Genomic DNA, 25,967 nt, shown 5'->3' on the forward strand with positions numbered 1-25,967 from the left:
AATGTTGCCCTGAGTCCAAACATTTTCTCACAACAGGAAGAATCATTTATATTACAATTAAAATAATAAGAATAAATATAACCATAAGGCACAATTTCAACAAATAAATTCTACAATCAATTGAAACAACTGCAATCCTCAATGAATTGATTCAACACCACAGTTCTAAACTGCCGTGACGGCACCAGGGAATTAATGTTTTCATGTTATTTCAACAACGGGGGGCAATAAAAGGATAAGAGGATTTACCTAAATTGGTCGAGACCAGACGGACCTCAAGAGTTAACCAATCCTGTGAGCGGGTTTGGTAGCTCATTCTTTTATACATTAGCAACAAAGTTAGGTAAGTAGTAAGCTTGTGTAGTTAATGAAACACTGTCTCTCATAGAATACTCTCCAATAGAAAAAATGTGAAAAACTCTAACAATGTCTCACCTTGTCTTCCTCTCCCAGATTAAATTGTGTGTTAAGAGGGTTCTGTAAGACATTGAGGTGTCATGATTAAACACACATTACCAGTACTTAGTCTCATCCCACCTGAAGAGTTGTAAGAAAAGTTGAATGGCATCCCAGATTAATCCACTTAAAAACACATTCCATGCACAAAACACATTTCATACCCTGTCACAACAGACAAATGGCATTTAGAACAGATTGCAACTTTACAATACAACTACATTATCAGGTGCCGTAACATTAGAATAAACAGAGTAAAAGGAGTTAGTCTTACCACAGAGGTAGAATCTGTCTCTCATTGATGCTGCTCTGAGGCTCTATTTATCTGGTTGAGAGTTTGGAGTGCTAACCAAGCAGAAGTTAATTATGGCTCCCCTAATCAAGGATGTGGATTGGAGGAGAGAATTGGGGGCTGACTCCTCTTGCCACTATGTATTTCTGTGATATTTGTCTTTGAATTGGATTTTGCTAACTTTATATAAAGGTAATGTGTTATAATAAGGTATCTTATTAAATCATTGCTTATAGTTGTTAGACATTTACAAATCATTATCCATACATTTGTAGATGTTACTGTAGTAAGCTAATTACTACCAAACACAACCACAAACAGACAAATATAAGAACGAGTTAAATATATGTATATTTGTGTATCAACATTACGCCAAAGCCTTACGAACGACTGTTTGCTGTCATTGAGTAAGAAGGTAAACCATTCCTTGCGGTAAGGATTATTGAAATTATATTGGGGTCAAACATTTTTGAGACCATAACTGCCAGCATGAGTTTATTGCCTCCCAGCATTTTATAATAACAAGATGTACATCATTCATGTCCCAGCAGTGAAAGTCAAACTTGGGATTTGCAACTCATAACACGGGGACCAGGGAGAGGCCCGAGTATGTTCCTGACAACATATCTGACTGGCAAGTTTATTGCAGTACTGATTTCAGTATCGTGAAGGTTGGGATGACTAATATGGACAATTTACTGTGCTTCTCAGCACCGGATCTCTGTGTTACATAGTAGATCATGGGGCTTCAATAGTGTGTAGTCTACAGAAGACCAGTGTCGGATGTTCACTTTAAAGGGGCAATCTGCAGTTCTAACAATAACAAAGTGGACACCAGTAAATTGCTGAAGTATGGGCCTGGAGAAATGCAACAAGTTTGTATATGTTGTCTTAACCAACAAATTCATAGACAGGGCTATGGATGCAAGGACTGATGATCTATGATATTAAAATGATAGTTTTAACAATGTATTGAGCCTATACAGTTTTTGTTTGCAATTGCATTGTTTACAAACAAAGCCATAAAACAAGCTTATATTTTGGGTTCTGATGGGTTAGACAGTTGAACAAAGCCCATGAGGCATTTATACAGTGTGTTGTTCCAGAATCAATGGCTATATATTATGAACTTAAGTGTCCAACTAATAAATATACCCCTTTTGGTTTAGAAGAATATACAGTTGATGTAGGAAGTTTACATACACCTTAGCCAAAAACGTTTGAACTGAGTTTTTCACCATTTCTGAAATATAATCCTAGTAAATATTCCCTGTTTTAGGTCAGTTAAGATTACCACTTCATTTTAAGAATGTGAAATGTCAGAATAATAGTAGAGAGCATGATTTATTTCATCTGTTATTTCTTTCATCACATTCACAGTGGGTCAGAAGTTAACATACACTCAATTAGTATTTGGTAGCATTGCCTTTACATTGATTAACTTGGGTCAATCGTTTCGGGTAGCCTTCCACAAGCTTCCCACAATAAGTTGGGTGAATTTTGGCTCATTCCTCCTGACGGAGCTGGTGTAACTGAGTCAGGTTTGTAGGCCTCCTTGCTTGCACATACTTTTTCAGTTCTGGCCACAAATTTTCTATGGGATTGAGGTCAGGGCTTTGTGATGGCCACTCCAATACCTTGACCTTGTTGTCCTTAAGACATTTCGCCACAACTTTGGAAGTATGCTTGGGGTATTTGTCCATTTGGAAGACCCATTTGCGACCAAGCTTTAACTTCCTGACTGATGTCTTGAGATGTTGCTTCAATATATCCACATAATTTTCTTCCCTCATGATGCCATCTATTTTGTGAAGTGCACCAGTCCCTGCAGCAGAGCACCCCCACAACATGATGCTGCCACCCCCGTGCTTCACGGTTGGGATGGTGTTCTCCGTCTTGCAAGCCTCCCCCTTTTTCCTCAAAACATAACAATGGTCATTATGGCCAAACAGTTATATTTGTGTTTCATCAGACCAGAGGACATTTCTCAAAAAGTACGATCTTTGTCCCCATGTGCAGTTGCAAACCGTTGTCTGGATTTTTTATGTTGGTTTTGGAGCAGTGGCTTCTTCCTTGCTGAGCGGCCTTTCAGGTTAGATAGATATCGGACTCATTTTACTGTGGATATAGATACTTTTGTACCTGTTTCCTCCCGCATCTTCACAGGGTCCTTTGCTGTTGTTCTGGGATTGATTTGCACTTTTTGCACCAAAGTACATTAATCTCTAGGAGACAGAACGCATCTCCTTCCTGAGCGGTATGATGCTACGTGGTCCCATGGTGTTAATACTTGCGAACTATTGTTTGTACAGATGAATGTGGTACCTTCAGATGTTTGGAAATTGCTCCCAAGGATGAACCAGACGTGGAGGTCTACAATTTTTTTCTGAGGTCTTGGCTGATTTCTTTTCATTTTCCCATGTCAAGCAAAGAGGCACTGAGTTTGAAGGTAGGCCTTGAAATACATCCACAGGTACACCTACAATTGACTCAAATTATGTCAATTAGCCAATCAGAAGCTTCTAAAGCCATGACATAATTTTCTGGAATTTTCCAAGCTGTTTAATGGCACAGTCAACTTAGTGTATGTAAACTTCTGACCCAATGGAATTTTGATACAGTAAATTATAAGTGAGATAATCTGTCTGTAAACAATTGTTAGAAAAATGACTTGTGTCATGCACAAAGTAGATGTCCTAACCTGACAAAACTATAGTTTGTGAACAAGAAATTTGTGGAGTGGTTGAAAAACAAGTTTTAATGACTCCAACCTAAGTGTATGTAAACTTCTGACTTCAACAGTAACTTACTTGTACCTTCATGTACCACTCTCTTACCTTATCACAATTGAAAAACCTAATACGCCATGTTTTTGTTGTCATAGGTCACTTTAGACAACAATTATGTATATTTTAAAATCATCTTTTAAAATGTAATCTTTCTAATTCATTAGGCACTACAGATATACAGTATCATTGATTGAAAAAGCTATTTGCATGTGAAAATAACCTGGGATGCATTTGTTTCCATGTCATTTCAACCAAAAAATGATACTGTATGTGATGACGTTGAATCAATGTGGAAAACTGATTGGATTTTAAAAAGTAATTAACGTAAGTGAATGTAGTCTTTTTTCAACCAACTTTGAACCTAAATCGTTGAACTGACGTTGAACTGACGTTTGTGCCCAGTGGGATGCTAGTTGATGAAGTACAAGATGTAAACAATAACAACATAATTTACAAGCCCAACAGCAACTTCCTTAATGGTCATGGAATTACTGGGTGTCAGAAATACATACAGCATCACAGCACAATCTGGAGACTGGGGATTGCTTTAGAACCCACCCTAATAGAGAATATTGAATGTGATCAGCTGCCATTTGAGCTGTATGCAGGGGATATGGCCTTATATAGACACAGGTTACAACAGGTTAACAGGTTTGAAGTTGTTTGAGTAGCAGCTGCCCGGGTAACTCGGGTCACAGAGGAGATTCCTCCAGTTCAGCCCTGAAAGGAAGTGAATGCAAGTGACAGCACAGGAGTCCAAAATACATTGAGAAACACAAAGGAGTCCAAAAGTATTTCTGAATGTGTGTTATGTAGATTATTTGATAGGCCATTTGTTTGAGGAACGATGGTCCTGTCTGTCCCTGAATGAGTTAAAAATAAGACTAAGAATAATAGACCAAACTAATTGGATTTATATAGTGCTTTTCCAGAGCTCATGGATCTTTACATAGTAAAACTTGAGGTAGTCTCCTGAGTTTGGCAGCTGTTGTAGTAATAGCCTTGAACACTGGGCAGCAGCTGTTTTCTCCGTGGAACACTGAATTCAACGGCTTTCACACCACGGCTGTTTAGTCCTGCAATCCACCCCACAAACAGGACTATATCTTGAGGGAACATGTCAATGGACATCAGACAGTCATAAAAGTAAACGGATTATTTAATGTCGTAAGAAATATGATTGTGAAATTAAAGTGATGCTTCTTTGTTGTTTCCAAACAAGATGTGGCAGCATTAGCTTACTTTGGCCTGGTTTTTCTGTAACATGGCTGTCTCTTAGCTACATTGTATAGCAATTGTAATATCCCAGACAGAGTAGAGGGTGCCATAAACAGCCACTTGAGCTCCCCATGACCCCAGACACTCCACGCAAAAGCCATCTTAGTCCGGGTCTCTGGGGCCCATAAAAGTGACCATCACCTGTCTCACATCAGTATGTAGTGAATTTACAACCAGACACATTCTGGCTGTCACCTCCCACTCTGGGATTAAGGCGGGGATAAGGAGGCCAACGGATGCAGAGATGCAACCTCAAGTCAAAACCTGCAGTGGAGACAGCCTATAGTATAAACACATTTAAAAATAACCCCACATCTCACTCCAATACCATCTGGTCAAACAAACCACGCCAAAAGTAACCCAGTGATGCTAATCTGAGATATATTGGCAATAAAGTTAAAATAGCAGTGGCCTGTGAGGTCCAGCAGTTGGTGCCGCTGCTGACCCATGTATACCAGGGGGGTCGATGTGGGTTTGAATCTGACCCACTGCCCTTGTGATTTACATTCCTGTCTTTTCTCCACTGTTAAATAAAATGACAATTTCCACTCCTTAAAAAAGGAATAGTACAAGCCAAGTGGTTAACTTTGTGGCTAACATTCCATCTCATTGAGCAGTTCTCAATTAATCTTCTTTTAGATTCTTTAACAATCTTTTCATTCTTCAACTGTTTATTATAAACACTGGTAGCTGAATCTACAGTGCCTTGCGAAAGTATTCGGCCCCCTTGAACTTTGCGACCTTTTGCCTCATTTCAGGCTTCAAACATAAAAATATAAAACTGTATTTTTTGGTGAAGAATCAACAACAAGTGGGACACAATCATGAAGTGGAACGACATTTATTGGATATTTCAAACTTTTTTAACAAATAAAAAACTGAAAAATTGGGCGTGCAAAATTATCCAGCCCCCTTAAGTTAATACTTTGTAGCGCCACCTTTTGCTGCGATTACAGCTGTAAGTCGCTTGGGGTATGTCTCTATCAGTTTTGCACATCGAGAGACTGGCATTTTTTCCCATTCCTCCTTGCAAAACAGCTCGAGCTCAGTGAGGTTGGATGGAGAGCATTTGTGAACAGCAGTTTTCAGTTCTTTCCACAGAATCTCGATTGGATTCAGGTCTGGACTTTGACTTGGCCATTCTAACACCTGGATATGTTTATTTTTGAACCATTCCATTGTAGATTTTGCTTTATGTTTTGGATCATTGTCTTGTTGGAAGACAAATCTCCATCCCAGTCTCAGGTCTTTTGCAGACTCCATCAGGTTTTCTTCCAGAATGGTCCTGTATTTGGCTCCATCCATCTTCCCATCAATTTTAACCATCTTCCCTGTCCCTGCTGAAGAAAAGCAGGCCCAAACCATGATGCTGCCACCACCATGTTTGACAGTGGGGATGCTGTGTTCAAGGTGATGAGCTGTGTTGCTTTTACGCCAAGCATAACGTTTTGCATTGTTGCCAAAAAGTTCAATTTTGGTTTCATCTGACCAGAGCACCTTCTTCCACATGTTTGGTGTGTCTCCCAGGTGGCTTGTGGCAAACTTTAAACAACACTTTTTATGGATATCTTTAAGAAATGGCTTTCTTCTTGCCACTCTTCCATAAAGGCCAGATTTGTGCAATATACGACTGATTGTTGTCCTATGGACAGAGTCTCCTACCTCAGCTGTAGATCTCTGCAGTTCATCCAGAGTGATCATGGGCCTCTTGGCTGCATCTCTGATCAGTCTTCTCCTTGTATGAGCTGAAAGTTTAGAGGGACGGCCAGGTCTTTGTAGATTTGCAGAGGTCTGATACTCCTTCCATTTCAATATTATCCATAGCTCCTTGGGATGTTTAAAGCTTGGGAAATCTTTTTGTATCCAAATCCGGCTTTAAACTTCTTCACAACAGTATCTCGGACCTGCCTGGTGTGTTCCTTGTTCTTCATGATGCTCTCTGCGCTTTTAACGGACCTCTGAAACTATCACAGTGCAGGTGCATTTATACGGAGACTTGATTACACACAGGTGGATTGTATTTATCATCATTAGGCATTTAGGTCAACATTAGATCATTCAGAGATCCTCACTGAACTTCTGGAGAGAGTTTGCTGCACTGAAAGTAAAGGGGCTGAATAATTGTGCACGCCTAATTTTTCAGTTTTTGATTTGTTAAAAAAGTTTGAAATATCCAATAAATGTCGTTCCACTTCATGATTGTGTCCCACTTTTTGCTGATTCTTCACAAAAAAATACAGTTTTATATCTTTATGTTTGAAGCCTGAAATGTGGCAAAAGGTCGCAAAGTTCAAGGGGGCCGAATACTTTCGCAAGGCACTGTAAAACTATGAAACAGTACATTTCAAAAATACATTTAAATAACATTAATAGTATGGGACCAATGTGTCTGCTTAATTAGTCTTCTCATCCCATGTCATTACTTCTGGGTTTAGGATCACTTTAGAGAGAGTGTAATATAATGCTTGTTAGGAAGTCACAATGATTTCACATTAGTTTGGACCACAAACTCCTCCACAGTTAATCCCTTCCCTTCCTGCTTCCTCTGGCAAAAAAAAGGATGGGCGGCCAATGGTTGCGTCCTACGTAATCAACTGTGTCATCGACTGCACTGAGTCTTAATTGAATGTTGGTGCGTTCAAGAGAACTGGGAACTCAGAAATATACGAGGTCAAATCATGACGTTAGTGATCTTCAGGTCGGGAAGTCGGAGCTCTAGCAAGAGGCCCGAGTTACTGAGTTGTAATTCCAAGTTGGATGACTGTTCAAAACTATTTTTCCCAGTTGGAGCTATTTTTTCCAGAGTTCCCAGTAGTCTTGAACGCACTGAAGTCAAAGATGTTCGAGTTCCAAGTTGTTTTGAATGCAGGCATATTTCATCAACTGACAGATTGTTATAACGTATGATGTTGTTAGTTGATAGGTAATGTACCTATCCAGGCGTTGCAAGATCTGGCAAGGTCTAAGCAGTGGAACATAACCCTTGATTTGATTAATCATATGAGGTAGTTCAGGGCGACAACAAAATTGTGACTGCCTTAACCTCTACCTACAGCCCCTTGATCACGTATCTGACAGGGCTAAATAGATGGAAGCAGTACGTTGGAAACACTACCTCCAACATAAATTGAGTGTATGTGTATCAATAGTGCTGGCTTCACGCGCTTGTCGGAATTGGGCAACTGGGAAGTCGTAAATGCGACATGATTGTGTTCATGCGCTATTAAACTCGGAACAATTATTCAACCAATAGCCTAAGACTTTGGCTAACAAAATGTTTTACTAATAAAGTTAACTAGTTTGCTTAACATTGACAATGGCCATATTAGCTAAATTATACATATTGATAGGTTAGTAATTGTCAAAAACGGATTTGCAGTCCTATGTTGGTTGAAAATGTAAAAAATCAGTGGTGAAACTTCACATCTCGGCTTGATTTTCTCACTTCCCCACTTTTAATTCTCACTAAAAGGGTCATTCAAGTGAAATTTCCCATTGGGAACTCATTCCGACAGCATGTAAACTCGGCATAGGTCTGGGCTCCTCAGCCAAGTAATGTGCTTGCCTAGTCACCCACTACCAAAGGTGACCGACTGCTTTGCCCCAAGTAAACAAAGCAAAATAGGTGCGCTCACTTTAATTAAGGAAGGTTGCGATTTCACCGGTCGTCACTAGTTACCACAGCCACAAACCCAGCCTATTCCTACAATTTCGCTTCTTAAAATGTGAACCATAACGAAACTACTAACATTATGCCTAACCTTAACTTCAAATTAAGACCAAAATCTAATTTTAGTTTCAATCAATTTTTACGATAGCCAATGTTGACTTTGTGGCTATGGTAACCGATTCCACCGGTGGATAGATCCAAAATGGACGCCGGAGTAAAAACTGCACTGAGCTTTAAAAACTTCAGGAATAACAAAAGGGCAAAGAGGATGCAATCAAGAGTAGACACACCTTCTTCGTTATAACCAGAAGAATCGTAAAACGGTTGGAAGGCTAAATGATGAATCTTCCGGTAATGACACAAATTGATTGTTGACTGTAAATATAGACACATTGCATTGGCTATCCGGCTAGTATTAACTAAGCTAATGTAACCTGTCTGCCCTCCGCTTTATGATATTCACGGATGATGATGCACGATAGTGATGACTTGAAAACAGTGATGCGTGTTTCAGGTAATGTCAGACTGTTTAGCTAGCTCGCTAACATTAGCTAGTTAATTTATAGCTAACGGACTAGTTAACTAACGTTATCGGACTTGCCAGCTAACATTACCTGGCGATCTAGTTAACAACTGGGAGATGGATTGCTAGCTAATTGAGCAAATGATAGCCTACCACCTCTAGATATAACATAGGTTCTGGTCCAAACACTTAAAAGACACCCTCAAATTAAGTGGACACTTCTGATGACGTCTGACGAGTATACACTTTCAGGGCGAGGAATGAATGATTTTTATATGGACCCCACATGGTCGGAATCTCGTCACTCGTTCATCCCGCGATGATTGTGTTCTCAGCCACCCGTAGCTTGTGGGTGTTTTTATATGCGCCATAGTCAATTATGAGTGTATGTCTACTTATATTAAATATATAATTATTAATATACACCTACTGTATGATAGCTTGCAAATTAATTAGCTAACAAACGTTAGCCTGTTTCTACAATTTCCAAAAGATAACCAAACAAAAACATATTTACTTTTTATGTAGTAGCAAAATGTCTAACTTATTTGCATTTATTTTTACTTACACTTGTATGTTAACTTCTCCATTGATGTTGTTTTTAAGTTTTTGTGGAATTTTCTTAGCGGATGTACAATCATAGCGAATTGAATTATGGGGAGTTTCAGGCCTGGAGTGAACACTCGCGAAGCCGTCTAAAAACGAGGACTGAGGGGCTGACATTGCAAACTTCCCTTGCTTAGCTAATCATTTGCACCACCCTCCAAGATGGCGATGGGGATTCCCCTCGGGGCATAAGTGGATGAGGGTGTCTTTTGGATTGTAGCCCTAGTATTACTATTTACCCATTGTCATGATTAGGAAATTTTGGTCACCATGGATACTAGCAGCATAATTAGATGGCTAATAGTAAGCTAGCTAGCTGATCGTTAGTCATGATATAGCCCAAAGACCAGTAGATGGCGATATTGAGTCGTTCCATCATACGTCCAAACACATTAGCTGTGTTCGACCACACTAACCATACGATTTGTGATGTAAATTGAGTATGTAGTGTACTTTATTGGTCATAGTATGGATAGTTAGTATGCCAAAAGTTCCCAGCTGTACTACATTCTACAAAATACGAAGAATTCACTCAGAGGACACTTTCTGTACTTTTAAGGCCCATAATGAAATTCTTCAGAAAATGGGCGTGGCTTCACACCATTTTCAGATTTGAGGAGGAAAATATACAGTCCGACAAGAGCAGATACAAATTCATTGCTTTAACTCATTTTGACAAATGTTAAGAAAATGTTGAGCAATGTAATAAACTAATGACTTTTCAAATAAATTACACAACACGTTTTGTTGGCTCACAATGTGTTGGCTATGCTATCTTTACGAACCGCATATCATTACAGCAGTAGGTATGTTAGTTAGCTACCTCATTAGTTGGCTACTAATATATTGAACTTGCCAGTGTATTAACTATATTCTAACTAACTGCCCAACATTTATTGATCTGATTATTCACGTCATCCTAAGCTAAGTGGTATAGTCAAATCAAATTTTATTTGTCACATACACATGGTTAGCAGATGTTAATGCGAGTGTCGCGAAATGCTTGTGCTTCTAGTTCCGGCAATGCAGTAATAACCAACGAGTAGTCTAACCTAACAATTCCACAACTACTACCTTATACACACAAGTGTAAAGGGATAAATAATATGTACATAAAGATATATGAATGAGTGATGGTACAGAACGGCATAGGCAAGATACAGTAGATGGTATAGAGTACAGTACATATGAGATGAGTAATGTAGGGTATGTAAACATTATATTAAGTGGCATTGTTTAAAGTGGCTAGTGATACATTTTTACATCAATTTCCATTATTAAAGTGGCTGGAGTTGAGTCAGTATGTTGGCAGCAGCCACTCAATGTTAGTGGTGGCTGTTTAACAGTCTGATGGCATTGAGATAGAAGCTGTTTTTCAGTCTCTCGGTCCCTGCTTTGATGCACCTGTACTGACCTCGCCTTCTGGATGATTGCGGGGTGAACAGGCAGTGGCTCGGGTGGTTGTTGTCCTTGATGATCTTTATGTCCTTCCTGTGACATTGGGTGGTGTAGGTGTCCTGGAGGGCAGGTAGTTTGCCCCCGGTGATGCGTTGTGCAGACCTCACTACCCTCTGGAGAGCCTTACGGTTGTGGGCGGAGCAGTTGCCGTACCAGGCGGTGATACAGCCCGACAGGATGCTCTCGATTGTGCATCTGTAGAAGTTTGTGAGTGCTTTTGATGACAAGCCGAATTTCTTCAGCCTCCTGAGGTTGAAGAGGCGCTGCTGTGCCTTCTTCACAACGCTGTCTGTGTGGGTGGACCAATTCAGTTTGTCCGTGATGTGTACGCCGAGGAACTTAAAACTTACCAACCTCTCCACTACTGTCCTGTTGATGTGGATAGGGGAGTGCTCCCTCTGCAGTTTCCTGAAATTCACAATCATCTCCTTTGTTTTGTTGACGTTGTGTGTGAGGTTATTTTCCTGACACCACACTCCGAGGGCCCTCACCTCCTCCCTGTAGGCCGTCTCGTCGTCGTCGTTGTTGGTAATCAAGCCTACCACTGTAGTGTCGTCCGCAAACTTGATGATTGAGTTGGAGGCGTGCATGGCCACGCAGTCGTGGGTGAACAGGGAGTACAGGAGAGGGCTCAGAACGGACCCTTGTGGGGCCCCAGTGTTGAGGATCAGCGGGGTGGAGATGTTGTTACCTACCCTCACCACCTGGGGGCGTCCCGCCAGGAAGTCCAGTACCCAGTTGCACAGGGCGGGGTCGAGACCCAGGGTCTCGAGCTTGATGACGAGCTTGGAGGGGACTATGGTGTTAAGTGCTGAGCTGTAGTCGATGAACAGCATTCTCACATAGGTATTCCTCTTGTCCAGATGAGTTAGGGCAGTGTGGTTACGATTGCGTAGTCAGTGGACCTATTGGGGCGGTAAGCAAATTGGAGGGGGTCTAGGGTGTCAGGTAGGGTGAAGGTGATATGGTCCTTGACTAGTCTCTCAAAGCACTTCATGATGACGGAAGTGAGTGCTACGGGTCGGTAGTCGTTTAGCTCAGTTACCTTAGCTTCTTGGGCACAGGAACAATGGTCGCCCCCTTAAAGCATGTGGGAACAGACTGGGATAAGTATTGATTGAATATGTCCGTAAACACACCAGCCAGCTGGTCTGTGCATGCTCTGAGGACGAGGTTGGGGATGCCGTCTGGGCCTGCAGCCTTGCGAGGGTTAACACGTTTGAATGTTTTACTCACGTCGGCTGCAGTGAAGGAGAGCCCGAAGGTTTTGGTAGCGGGCCGTGTCAGTGGCACTGTATTGTCCTCAAAGCGATCAAAAAAAGTTATTTAGTCTGTCTGGGAGCAAGACATCCTGGTCCGCGATGGGGCTGGTTTTCTTTTTGTAATCCGTGATTGACTGTAGACCCTGCCACATACCTCTACTTTGTCTCTATACTGACACTTGTTTGTTTGATTGCCTTGCAAGGGGAATAGCTACACTGTTTGTATTTGGTCATGTTTCCGGTCACCTTGCCCTGGTTAAAAGCAGTGGTTCGCGCTTTCAGTTTCGCGTGAATGCTGCCATCAATCCACGGTTTCTGGTTTGGGAATGTTTTAATCGTTGCTGTGGGTATAGCATCGCCGATGCACTTTCTAATGAACTCGCTTACCGAATCAGCGTATTCGTCAATGTTGTTGTAGGACGCAATGCGGAACATATCCCAATCCACGTGATCGAAGCAGTCTTGAAGCGTGGAATCAGATTGGTCGGACCAGCGTTGAACAGACCTGAGCGCGGGAGCTTCTTGTTTTAGTTCCTGTCTGTAGGCTGGAAGCAACAAAATGGATTCGTCGTCAGCTTTTCCAAAAGGAGGGCAGGGGAGGGCCTTATATGCGTTGCGGAAGTTATAATAACAATGATCCAGGGTTTTACCAGCCCTGGTAGCACAATCGATATGCTGATAGAATTTAGGGAGTCTTGTTTTCAGATTAGCCTAGAGTCAAATATAGTTCGTTCAGGGCCATCGATGTGTCTGCTTGGGGGGGAATATATACGGCTGTGATTATAATCGAAGAGAATTCCCTTGGTACATAATGCGGTCGACATTTGATTGTGAGGAATTCTAAGTCAGATGAACAGAAGGACTTTAGTTCCTGTATGTTGTTATGATCACACCACGTCTCATTAATCATAAGGCATACCCCCCCGCCCCTCTTCTTACCAGAAAGATGCTTGTTTCTGTCGGCGCGATGCGTGAAGAAACCAGCTGGCTGCACCGACTCCGATAGCGTGTCTCGAGTGAGCCATGTTTCCGTGAAGCAAAGAACGTTAGTCTCTGATGTCTCTCTGGAAGGCAACCCTTGCTCGGATTTCATCAACCTTGTTGTCAAGAGACTGGACATTGGCGAGCAGTATGCTAGGGAGTGGTGCGCAATGTGCCCGTCTCCGGAGCCTGACCAGAAGACCGCTTCGTTTGCCCCTTTTACGGCATCGTTGTTTAGGGTCGCCGGCTGTGCTGCAGACGTTTACTGACACCGGCCATATTAAATGGAAGTTGAGCGTTCGTAAATTCATCAGTTATTCTGCGCTCTGGTACACTCAGACGAGAGTGCTCTGAAATCGGAGTAGATAGCCAGAGTGAATTTATGTTCATTATGTCCATACTTCCGGCACCTACAGAGATGACCGCCTCGCTTCGCGTTCCTAGGAAACTATGCAGTATTTAGTTTTTTTTACGTGTTATTTCTTACATTGGTACCCCAGGTAATCTTAGGTTTCATTACATACAGTCGGAAGGAACAACTGAATATAAGAGCAACGTCAACTCACCATCATTACGACCAGGAATATGACTTTCCCCAAGCGGATCCTGTGTTTTGCCTTAACTGTGCTTCCGTCGGCAGCACAGTTAGTCACCAATGCTGTAGATAACATGAAAACAGCCTAACCAGCTCTGCTATGGCGAGTAAAATGGTCAGAGAGAGGTGTTCTCTCATTTGTGTCTGTAAGTAGTTTGCCAGTTAGCTTGTGTGCTTGACTGCCTTGTGATTGTCAGAACGCTCGGATCAACCCTACTCCTCCGCCAGTGTGTGCGCTCTGAACGCTCTGAGAGGGGAAACACTCAGAATTTACGAATGTACAATCTGACAACACTCTGAATTTAAGAATTTACAAACACAAAAACATTTCTATCTAGTAATTTGTTATGCCAAAAAAGCTAGCAAGTGGTTGCATAGCAAGATAATCAACTTCCGGTAGACAGGCGTAGCGCTAGTATGCTCAACTGAAAGGATACCTTTCATTTACAGTACACTAATATGAACTAATAGTTAGTATGGGTATTCGAACACAGCTATTGTCTTCAGCTGGCAATACACTTGTATCCGCCATGAACCGGTTTGTACCTAAATCATTCTCCATTCATGCTGCAAATGTGATGATTTCCTCCTTACAGTGGTAAGAAAAAGTATGTGAACCCTTTGGAAATACCTGGATTTCTGCATAAATTGGTCATAACATTTGATCTGATCTTCATCTAGGTCACAACAATAGACAAACACTGAACGTTTGACATCCCTAGTAGTATTCATAGTAGTACAACATATGTACACAATAGGCAGTGGTGGAAAAAGTACACAATTGTCGTACTTGGGTAAAAGTAAAGATACATAGTAGAAAATGACTCAAGTGAAAGTCACCCAGTAAAATACTATACTGAACAAAAATATAAACGCATCATCTAAAGTGTTGATCCCATGTTTCAGGAACTGAAATAAAAGATCCCAGAAATTTTCCATACGCACAAGGTGCACCTTGTGCTGGGGACAATAAAAGACCACTCTAAAATGTGCAGTTTTGTGAAACAATGCCACAGATGTCTCATGTTTTGAGTGGGGGTTATGGTATGGGCAGGCATAAGTGTGCAATTGGCATGACTGCAAGAATGTCCACTAGAGCTGTTGCCAGAGAATGTTATGTTTATTTCTTTACCATAAGCCCTCGTTTTAGAGACATGGTACGTCCAACCGGCATCTTTAGCGCAGACCACGTGTATCCATACCAGCCCAGGACCTCCACATCCAGCTTCTTCACCTGCAGGATCGTCTGAGACCAGCCACCCGGACAGCTGATGAAACTGATGCATATTTTTGTCTGTAATAAAGCCATTTTGTGTGGAAATACTCATTCTGGTTGGCTGGTCTGACTATCCAGTGGGTGGGTTTATGGCCTCCCAGGCCCACCCAAGGCTGCATCCCTGCCCAGTCATGTGAGCTCCATAGATTAGGGCCTAATTCATGTATTTAAATTGACTGATTTCCTTTTATAAACTGTAAAATGATTGAAATTGTTGCATTTATATTTGTTATATATATATATATATATATTTTTTTTTTTTATTAAGACAAAAATATATATATATTTTTAATTAAAAAAATGTTTATTCCCTCTTCTCCCCAATTTCGTTGTATCCAATTGTTAGTAGTTACTATCTTGTCTCATCGCTACAACTCCCGTACGCGCTCGGGAGAGACGAAGGTCGAAAGCCATGCGTCCTCTGAAACACAACCCAACCGAGCCGCACTGCTTCTTAACACAGCGCGCATCCAACCCGGATGCCAGCCGCACCAATGTGTTGGAGGAACACCGTGCACCTGGCGACCTGGTTAGCGTGCACTGCGCCCGGCCCGCCACAGGAGTCGCTAGTGCGTGATGAGACAAGGATATCCCTACCGGCCAAACCCTCCCAAACACGGATGACGGAAGGCCAATTGTGCGATGCAAGGCCAATTGTGCGACGCTAGGCCAATTGTGCGTCGCCCCACGGACCTCCCGGTCACGGCCGGCTGCGACAGAGCCTGGGTGGTGGCACAGCTAGCACTGCGAGGCAGTGCCCTAGAACACTGTTGTTCAATGGATTTGAGTGAGTCTAAAAGTATCTGCTTTTAAATATCAAAAGTAATAGTAAATGCTCAAATATACTTAAGTATCAAAATTATAAATATAAAAATCATTTCGAATTCTTTATATTAAGCAAACCAGAGAGCACAATTTTCTTGTTGTTATTGGTATTTGGTATTTTATTATGATCCTCATTAGCTCATTAGCCAAGGATGTTCTCTTGATAACTGCGTGAATTGTACCATTTTCCTGTCCTGCTAAGCATTTGAAAAGTGTATATTTTCTTTGGAATGTAGTGGAGTAAAGGTTGCCAAAAATGTAAAAAGTACAGAAACCACCAAAAACTCCTTCAAATTATGTAGAAATATTAAGTGGATAGTGTCTTTGTCATGTAGTTGAATAAATGGTGTATAATTCATGATTGGTATCCATTTGTTGCTATGATTTCAACATTTGTATACATCTACAATGACTAGCTGGCTGTTTTCTCACATTAAGGGTTGCCCTAGTCACATTTCCACACCAAATAGTTGGTGCAATACACATAAAGCACTGTAAAATTCCTTTGTGTCCTTAAACTGATGAGGCTGCTGTAAACTTGTGACAGACTTGTTTATTGTGACACCCTATGGGGCTGTTCTTTCCCTTGGTATCTTCCCTAATAGTAGATCTTGAATTAGATTTCTCCATAAACATGGAGAGCAGGGGTCAGAGTCTGAAGTACAAAATAACACATAGCTGGAGAACGTTGAGATGCTGTTTGGTCAACAATTGATATGTTATTAATTCATCAACCTGTCTGAGGAGTGGAAACTGTGGATGAAGGCTTCGGTTTATACCTAAGCTATACCTAACTAGTTACAACATTTTTACACTGACTTGGAAACTGAAATCGAAACCGAAATGTTGATTAAAATGCATTCGCCCAGTCCACATAAGACCAATAGATAACAGATAACAATACTTTATTTTGTTCTACTTTCAGGAGGTGAAGTAGTGAGTGGAGCCTCTCTCCCGCCAACAGCCGAGCATGGACAACTTCTTCAAGGCTGCTGTATGTGACCTGGACAAGCTTCTGGATGACTTTGAGCTCAATACAGGTTAGATGTGGTTACTATGAAAAACCCCAATGATAGCATATATTTATTTTTATTTTCTCTATGTGGGTTGGGAGGGTGTGGTGTTAAAGCTGCAAAATGTAACTTTTTGGACGATCTGACCAACTTTACATAGAAATGTGAGTTATAGATATGTCATTCACATTGAAAGCGAATCTAAGAAGCAGTAGATCTGTTCTATGTGCGCTATTTCTATGCTTCCCATTCTAAAGTTTTGTTTTTGCGTCTTTTACTTTGGGTTTGTACACCAGCTACAAACAGCTAAAAACACAATATTTCTGGGTATTGAAAATATATTTCACAGCGGTTTAGATGGTACAATGATTCTCTATGCTAAACATTGCTTGTTTTGTCATATGAACTCAAATAAGTTAGAATTAGAATTTTAACAACCAGGAAATGGTGGAGCGAATTCTGCATATTGCACCTTGAACTGAAAAATGAATATTGTTTTTAAACTAGTTGATACTTGTATATGTGGTGCACATTGTACTTTGTAGTTGCTAACTTAAAATGTGTTGCTCACATGTTCTGCTGAGATATTAACGACAGAATTGTTTAACGGATAAATCTCTCTTTCCCTCCCGACCAGATGAGCACAACTACAGATCAGTCTCTCTGTCACCTCCCGTGTATCCCGGCCACTCTCTGGGCCCCCAGGGTTTCCTTCCGGAAACCTCCACAGTTCCAGTTCCGCACTCTCTCCTTGACCTAAACTCCCTGCACTATGGCACTGCCCCCAGCTGCCCCGACTGTCCCAGCCCCAGTCCTGGAGATTGCGAGGCCAAGGGACGGCCTCTCATGGGGGTTGACCTGCTCTCCTCTGTGGACGGCCGGGGGGCTGCTAAGAGCTGTGCGCCACCCTTCCCCAAGCGGGCCCTGAAGCCTGTGTGTGACCTGGTTAGTGACACAGGCTCAGCCCACCTCCTCCTCCGGGCCAACAGCCACAACGCCTTCAGTGAGCTGGATGTGGTGGAGAGACGGCTGGAGGAGGAGCTTCTGGTGGACTTCACCTGCCCCTTGGTGGCACTGCCTGAGGACTCCTCAGCAGGCCTGGGTCCCGGCCTTGGGAGGACTGAGGGGAGGGAGGCTGCCGGGGGAGGGGAGGGGCTGCTGGGGCTGGACCCTGGCGGTTACTCTGCCACTCTCAGTCTGCTGGATGTAATTCTCCCTGCTGCTGTGGAGAGGCCCCCCTCACTGAGGAACTCTGAGTCTGGAGAGACGGAGGAAGAGAGAGACAGAGAGGGAGAAGCGACAGAGGTGGCCTTCGTCAACCAACACCTGAAAATCACACCAGCCCACCAGGACCAGGCTAGTGTCCCACCTGTTGCCATAGACACCAAAAAAGAGGACACTCCCACGTGTGATATCGACACAGAGGCCAGGGAGGAGGGTGAGGGGTCTTTGGAGCCCTCTGAGCTGACTGAAGCAGAGAGCTCTGGGAGCTGCACTGGACAGGAATCTAACCCTGAGGACGGCAGTGGTGGTGTGGCCAAGAGCCCATCAGCAGAGACAGAGCTTTCGCTGTCCTGCCTGCCCATGGGCGTGTCCATGTGTGGGGCCCTGGTGGCCTCCAAGAATCCTGAGGAAGCCATGGGAGGGTGGGGAGGGGAGGCTGGCCTAACTGAGACCTTAGAGGCAGAGTCCCTGTCTGCTTTCGAAGTCCAGGAGGAAGTTACTCTCCCAGAGAACCCTGAGACTGTGGGGGACTGTACCAACCCTGATGATGCCCCTGAAAACAAACCTGTCCAGTCACCTAGCACGCAGAGCCCAGAGACAACCACCATGCCTTTCCACCTGGCAGCCTCGGCTCCCACCGTCTACCAGCGGCCACTGAAGGTCAGCTTCTCCCTAGTGGAAAAGCAGCCAGTCACAGGGGCTCCACAGCGCCCAGCATCCCCTACCTCAGAGCCCAGCCCCAACCCAATGGACCCACCTGCGTTTGGGTTTGAGTACCTGCCCGAGAGCGACCAGGCCGGGCTGCTTGTTACAGATGAGGAGCTGGACGCCTTCCTCCGTGGAGAGACCCAGGGCCAGGAGGACAATGGGGTCCCTGACTGCGGGAGGCCCGGGGAGAACCTCCAGGATGAGGGCTTCTCCGAGCTCAACGGGAACCTGGAGGAGCGGCTAGTGGAGGAGGAGCTGCGGAGCTGCAGCCGGAGCCTAGGGGAAGGGCTGGAGAGGCTGGCCTCCCGGGAGAGTGACAGGACCTTGTCTGCAGAGGGAAACGTGAGTCGAGCTCTCTCCGCTCCCTCCCAGGACCCCCCCAGCCCCAGCCACAAAGACTCCAGCCCCTGTAGTCCCAGTAACCTCCCACCACCCTACTACGGAGGGGCCCGACCCAAACAGCTGCACTGTCAAGCACCCAGAGCACCTCCAGCAGCGGGGGAGGACCAAGGGCCCAGTAGCCCCACAGACCGCACCGACACTGGGGAAGAAGTGGACCAAAGCCCCTCTCCTCCCAGCCCCAACCCTGCCGAGGACCCCTCTAACCAAGGTGTACCCTGTCCAGGTTACTCCCCGCCTGAGCTCTATGTGAGCAGTGTGGGGTACGACGAACTGTCGGAGCCCCCACCCTACCCTGGCAAGCCTGCTGGAGAGGGGAGCGGGTCCTCAGAGGGGAGGGAGGCGGAGGATGAAGATGGGCTGGGGTGCAAGCAGCCCCCCTGGGTGCCGGATTCGGAGGCACCCAACTGTATGAACTGCTGGCAGAAGTTCACCTTCACCAGGAGGAGACACCACTGCCGGGCCTGTGGGAAGGTACGTACCCAAATCTGACCATGAAGGGACTTTCTTTACCTTCATTTCTAGGGTCATCTTTGCACTGTTGTTGATAACATATTTGGTGTTTTGAAGATATTCATTTTTATTGACATTAGGTGTTAGTAGCTAAATATACTTTTACGTAGTAACACATAATAAAGAGCTCTAACATACACTGAACAAAAATATAAATGCAACATGCAGTTCCACACTCTCTCCCTGACCTAAACTCCCTGTATTATGACACTGCCCCCAGCTGCCCTACTGCCCCAGCCCCAGTTCTGGTCCCATGTTTCTTGAGATTAAATAAAATATCCCAGAAATGTTTTATACACACAAAAAGCTTGGTGCACAAATTTGTTTGCATATTACCTTTGCAAGATAATCCATCCACCTGACAGGCATGGCATATCAAGAAGCGGATTAAACAGCATGATCATTACACAGGTGCACCTTGTGCTGGGGACAATGAAAGTCCACGCAGTTTTGTCAAACAACACAATGCCACAGATGTCTCAAGTTTTGAGTGGGGGTTATGGCATGGGCAGACATAAGCTACGGACAATGAACACAATTGCATTTTATCAATGGCAATTTGAATGCACATAGATACCGTGACAAGTTCCTGAGGCCCGTTGTCGTGCCATTTATCTGCCGCCATCACCTCAAATTTCAGCATGATAATGCAAAGCCCCATGTCGCAAGGATCTGTACACAATTCCTGGAAGCTGAAAATGTCACCGTTCTTCCATGGCCTGCATAGTCACCAGATATGTCACCCATTGAGCACGTTTGTCATGCTCTGGATCGACGTGTACAACAGTGTGTTCCAGGTCCCGCCAATATCCAGCAACTTCGCACAGCCATTGAAGAGGAGTGGGACAACGCATTTCCACTGTTCCGGAGTCCAATGGTGGCGAGCTTTACACCACTCCAGCCGACGCTTGCCATTGCACATAGTCATCTTTGGCTTGTGTCCGGCTGCTTGGCCATTGAAACCTATTTCATGAAGCTCCCGACGAACAGTTTTTGTGCCGATGTTGCTTCCAGAGGCAGTTTGGAACTCGGTAGTGAGTGTTGCAACCGAGGACAGACAATTTTACACGCTTCAGCACTCTGCGGTCCCGTTCTGTGAGCTTGTGTGGCCTACCACTTCGCGGCTGAGCCATCGTTGCTCCTAGGCATTCCACTTCAAAATAACAGTACTTACAGTTGACCGGGGGCAGCACTAGCAGGGCAGAAATTGGAGGAACTGACTTGTTGGAAAGGTGGCATCTTATGACAGGACCACGTTGAAAGTCACTGCGCTCTTCAGTAAGGCCATTCTTCTGCCAATGTTTGTCTATGGAGATTGCATGGTTGTGTGCTCGTTTTTATACACCTGTCAGCAACAGATGTGGCTGAAATAGCCGAATCCATTCATTTGAAGTGGTGTCCACCATCATGTGAAATTCATGGACTAGGGTCTAATGAATGTATTTCAATTGACTGATTTCCTTATATGAACTGTAACTCTGTAAAATCTTAGAAATTGTGGCATGTTGAGATTATATTTCCAACACGGAGTTCCCTGCTTACATACGTCACACTTGATCACACAGTATGGCACAATATCGCCTATATACCACACCCCCATCCTCTGCTGCTACAGTGGGGCAAAAAAGTATTTAGTCAGCCACCAATTGTGCAAGTTCTCCCACTTAAAAAGATGAGAGGCCTGTAATTTTCATCATAGGTACACTTCAACCATGACAGACAAAATGAGAAAAAAAATCCAGAAAATCACATTGTAGGATTTTTAATGAATTTATTTGCAAATTATGGTGGAAAATAAGTATTTGGTCACCTACAAACAAGCAAGATTTCTGGCTCACACAGACCTGTAACTTCTTCTTTAAGAGGCTCCTCTGTCCTCCACTCGTTACCTATATTAATGGCACCTGTTTGAACTTGTTATCAGTATAAAAGACACCTGTCCACAACCTCAAACAGTCACACTCCAATCTCCACTATGGCCAAGACCAAAGAGCTGTCAAAGGACACCAGAAACAAAAGTGTAGACCTGCACCAGGCTGGGAAGACTGAATCTGCAATAGGTAAGCAGCTTGGTTTGAAGAAATCAACTGTGGGAGCAATTATTCGGAAATGGAAGACATACAAGACCACTGATAATCTCCCTCGATCTGGGGCTCCACGCAAGATCTCACCCCGTGGGGTCAAAATGATCACAAGAACGGTGAGCAAAAATCCCAGAACCACACGGTGGGACCTAGTGAATGACCTGCAGAGAGCTGGGACCAAAGTAACAAAGCCTACCATCAGTAACACACTACGCCGCCAGGGACTCAAATCCTGCAGTGCCAGACGTGTCCCCCTGCTTAAGCCAGTACATGTCCAGGCCCGTCTGAAGTTTGCTAGAGAGCATTTGGATGATCCAGAAGAAGATTGGGAGAAAGTCATATGGTCAGATGAAACCAAAATATAACTTTTTGGTAAAAACTCAACTCGTCATGTTTGGAGGACAAAGAATGCTGAGTTGCATCCAAAGAACACCATACCGACTGTGAAGCATGGGGGTGGAAACATCATGCTTTGGGGCTGTTTTTCTGCAAAAGGACCAGGACGACTGATCAGTGTAAAGGAAAGAATGAATGGGGCCATGTATCGTGAGATTTTGAGTGAAAACCTCCTTCCATCAGCAAGGGCATTGAAGATGAAACGTGGCTGGGTCTTTCAGCATGACAATGATCCCATACACACCGCCCGGCCAACGAAGGAGTGGCTTCGTAAGAAGCATTTCAAGGTCCTGGAGTGGCCTAGCCAGTCTCCAGATCTCAACCCCATAGAAAATCTTTGGAGGGAGTTGAAAGTCCGTGTTGCCCAGCAACAGCCCCAAAACATCACTGCTCCTAGAGGAGATCTGCATGGAGGAATGGGCCAAAATACCAGCAACAGTGTGTTGTGAAGACTTACAGAAATGTTTGACCTCTGTCATTGCCAACAAAGGGTATATAACAAAGTATTGAGGTAAACTTTTGTTCTTGACCAAATACTTATTTTCCACCATAATTTGCAAATAAATTCATTAAAAATCCTACAATGGGATTTTCTGGATTTTTCTTGATAATTTTGTCTGTCATAGTTGAAGTGTACCTATGATAAAAATTACAGGCCTCTCTCATCTTTTTAAGTAGGAGAACTTGCACAACTGGTGGCTGACTAAATACTTTTTTGCCCCACTGTATATATATAGCTTACTCAGATAGAGGCATGTCAATTATTCTTATTCCAGGTTCTCTATATATCTCCTCTTCTCTGAGGTCTGAGAAGCCAGGTCTAACAGCCCAGTGGCTGAAGCCAGAGCTAAAGCCCTAACAGCCCAGTGGCTGAAGCCAGAGCTAAGGCCCTAACAGCCCAGTGACTAAAGCCAGAGCTAAGGCCCTAACAGCCCAGTGACTAAGGCCAGAGCTAAGGCCCTAACAGCCCAGTGACTAAAGCCAGAGCTAAGGCCCTAACAACCCAGTGACTAAGCCCACACTGATTTAAAGCAGCATTACACAGGAGTCCCAGGGGCATTAACACTATAAGCTACTTACTGCAGTACTACAGGATATGGAAGGGATGATCAGCGAGGGGCTACGTGTTCTGTGAAAAATAATGAACGACGTGGAACTAACCTTCCACAGAGTTGCATTACTTTCAGGAGAATGCGTAGAGCCCCAAATTGATTATCCCTTTTTATACCATGGCTATAATTTAACACATTTGCCTCTAGAAATGTGTTTATTTGTCAGTAGATATGTGTTCAACATCCACTGAAGTAGCTAGCAAGTTTACTAGTTGCCTTTTTAACCAAACAAACTGACTTGTTTGTTTAGCTAACCAAACCTGTAATGGCCTGGGTGTAGCTGGTACAGAGGAGTCAGGTGCAGGACAGCAGAGATGATTAATAAAAGTAACTTCACTCAAAATGACCAAACACATGTAGTAATACCAAGCCCACACAAAAGGACCAAAATACAATAAAACAAACACGCACATAAATCATGGGGAAAACAGAGGGTTAAATAATGAACATGTAATTGGGGAATTGAAACCAGGTGCGTAAAACAAAGACAAAACAAATGGAAAATGAAAAGTGGATCGGCGATGGCTAGAAGGCCGGTGACTTTGAACGCTGCCCGAACAAGGAGAGGGACCGACTTCGGCGGAAGTCGTGACAAAACCAACAGTCTTAGGTTGCTATTATGAAAATAAAATTCAACAATGTAAGTAATGTTTTCATTTCGACTTTTGCTTTCAAAAGCAGCTCAAACATAGAACATGTATGAAGGAACTATAGCCATTGAATTCTACCATGCTGATATACCGTACTTTATAGGGAAATAATGCATGCTCTAGAATGCTCTTCAAACCAATCAGATATGAGTATTCAAAAATACCATGGTACTGTATAAAGAAGACTAGTCGAATGTACTTTACCACCTCCTTTGACGTCTCTTCTTAATTGCTGCACAATCAATTATATCAATTACTCCTTTAATTTACTGATTTTCTTTATGCTAGGGCAAGACATGGGTCACACACTTAACATTGCATGAATAACTTCATGTAGATTGCGTGTACGTATAGTGGTGTGTTGCAGTAGTGTTTGTCTCCTGCCTGATGCTTGTCCTCCCACCCATGATGCAGGTGTACTGTGCCATCTGCTGCAACAGGAGATGCAAGCTAAAGTACCTGGACAAGGAGGCCCGGGTGTGTGTCGTCTGCTTCCAGACCGTACACAGAAGTAAGACTCAAGGTTTGAGTGTGTTTTCGTCTAGAAGATCATACACATGTTTAAGAATGTATGTGTTGTCTGCTATTATACAGCGAGGTGTGTGTGTGTGTGTGTGTGTGTGTGTGTGTGTGTGTGTGTGTGTGTGTGTGTGTGTGTGTGTGTGTGTGTGTGTGTGTGTGTGTGTGTGTGTGTGTGTGTGTGTGTGTGTGTGTGTGTGTGTGTGTGTGTGCGTGCGTGCGCACATCCATTTTCTTCCGAGATACTAATCACACACCACCATCCGATGCGTGCACCTCAGCTGACTGCTCTGAATTACTCTGTATTGTCAGGCTCCTCTTCTCAGAACAACATGAACAAAGACTCTGATGTCTGAAGAACACAGTCTTCACAGCCTGGTGTCTGTTGCTGTAGTGTAGTTAGTAGGCCCCAGCTCTGCTCAGCCTTGGGGGCTTAAGGGAGCTCTGTTGTCAGTGAATGATGCAGGGAAAGGAACCCAGTTTATGTTGACTCTGAACTGCTAGCCCTATAAGGTGACTCATTCATCTTTAAACTGTTTCGACTTGGAGATGTCATTAACAGACCATGTCTGGAGTTGTCATTAACAGATCATGTCTGGAGTTGTCATTAACAGACCATGTCTGGACTTGTCATTAACAGACCGTGTCTGGAGTTGTCATTAACAGATCATGTCTGGAGTTGTCATTAACAGACCATGTCTGGAGTTGTCATTAACAGACCATGTCTGGAGTTGTCATTAACAGACCATGTCTGGAGTTGTCATTAACAGACCATGTCTGGAGTTGTCATTAACAGACCATGTCTGGACTTGTCATTAACAGATCATGTCTGGAGTTGTCATTAACAGACCATGTCTGGAGTTGTCATTAACAGACCATGTCTGGACTTGTCATTAACAGATCATGTCTGGAGTTGTCATTAACAGATCATGTCTGGAGTTGTCATTAACAGATCATGTCTGGAGTTGTCATTAACAGACCATGTCTGGACTTGTCATTAACAGACCGTGTCTGGAGTTGTCATTAACAGATCATGTCTGGAGTTGTCATTAACAGACCATGTCTGGACTTGTCATTAACAGACCGTGTCTGGAGTTGTCATTAACAGATCATGTCTGGAGTTGCCATTAACAGATCATGTCTGGAGTTGTCATTAACAGATCATGTCTGGAGTTGTCATTAACAGACCATGTCTGGAGTTGTCATTAACAGACCATGTCTGGAGTTGTCATTAACAGACCATGTCTGGAGTTGTCATTAACAGACCACTGGAGTTGTCATAACAGACCATGTCTGGAGTTGTCATTAACAGACCATGTCTGGAGTTGTCATTAACAG

General features: G+C 43.5%; 1 protein-coding gene across 3 annotated transcripts in view; it reads left to right on the forward strand.

Annotated features, from left to right (window-relative positions):
• The first annotated feature begins 8,648 nt into the window (after nt 1-8,648).
• Nucleotides 8,649-25,967, forward strand: part of LOC135518201 (zinc finger FYVE domain-containing protein 16-like) — a 36,839-nt gene continuing 19,520 nt past the window's right edge. For 2 of the 3 annotated variants that reach the window (XM_064943179.1, XM_064943181.1), the window contains exons 1-4: nt 8,649-8,836; nt 16,937-17,051; nt 17,662-19,829; nt 24,525-24,633. In XM_064943179.1, the coding sequence (XP_064799251.1) occupies nt 16,982-17,051; nt 17,662-19,829; nt 24,525-24,633 (2,347 nt within the window). In that variant the 5' untranslated portion in view covers nt 8,649-8,836; nt 16,937-16,981. The remainder of the gene's footprint in view (nt 8,837-16,936; nt 17,052-17,661; nt 19,830-24,524; nt 24,634-25,967) is intronic. The other variant, XM_064943180.1, reaches the window with a different exon arrangement.

Source organism: Oncorhynchus masou, chromosome 28 (assembly GCF_036934945.1).
Source record: "Oncorhynchus masou masou isolate Uvic2021 chromosome 28, UVic_Omas_1.1, whole genome shotgun sequence".
Classification (NCBI taxonomy): domain Eukaryota; kingdom Metazoa; phylum Chordata; class Actinopteri; order Salmoniformes; family Salmonidae; genus Oncorhynchus; species Oncorhynchus masou.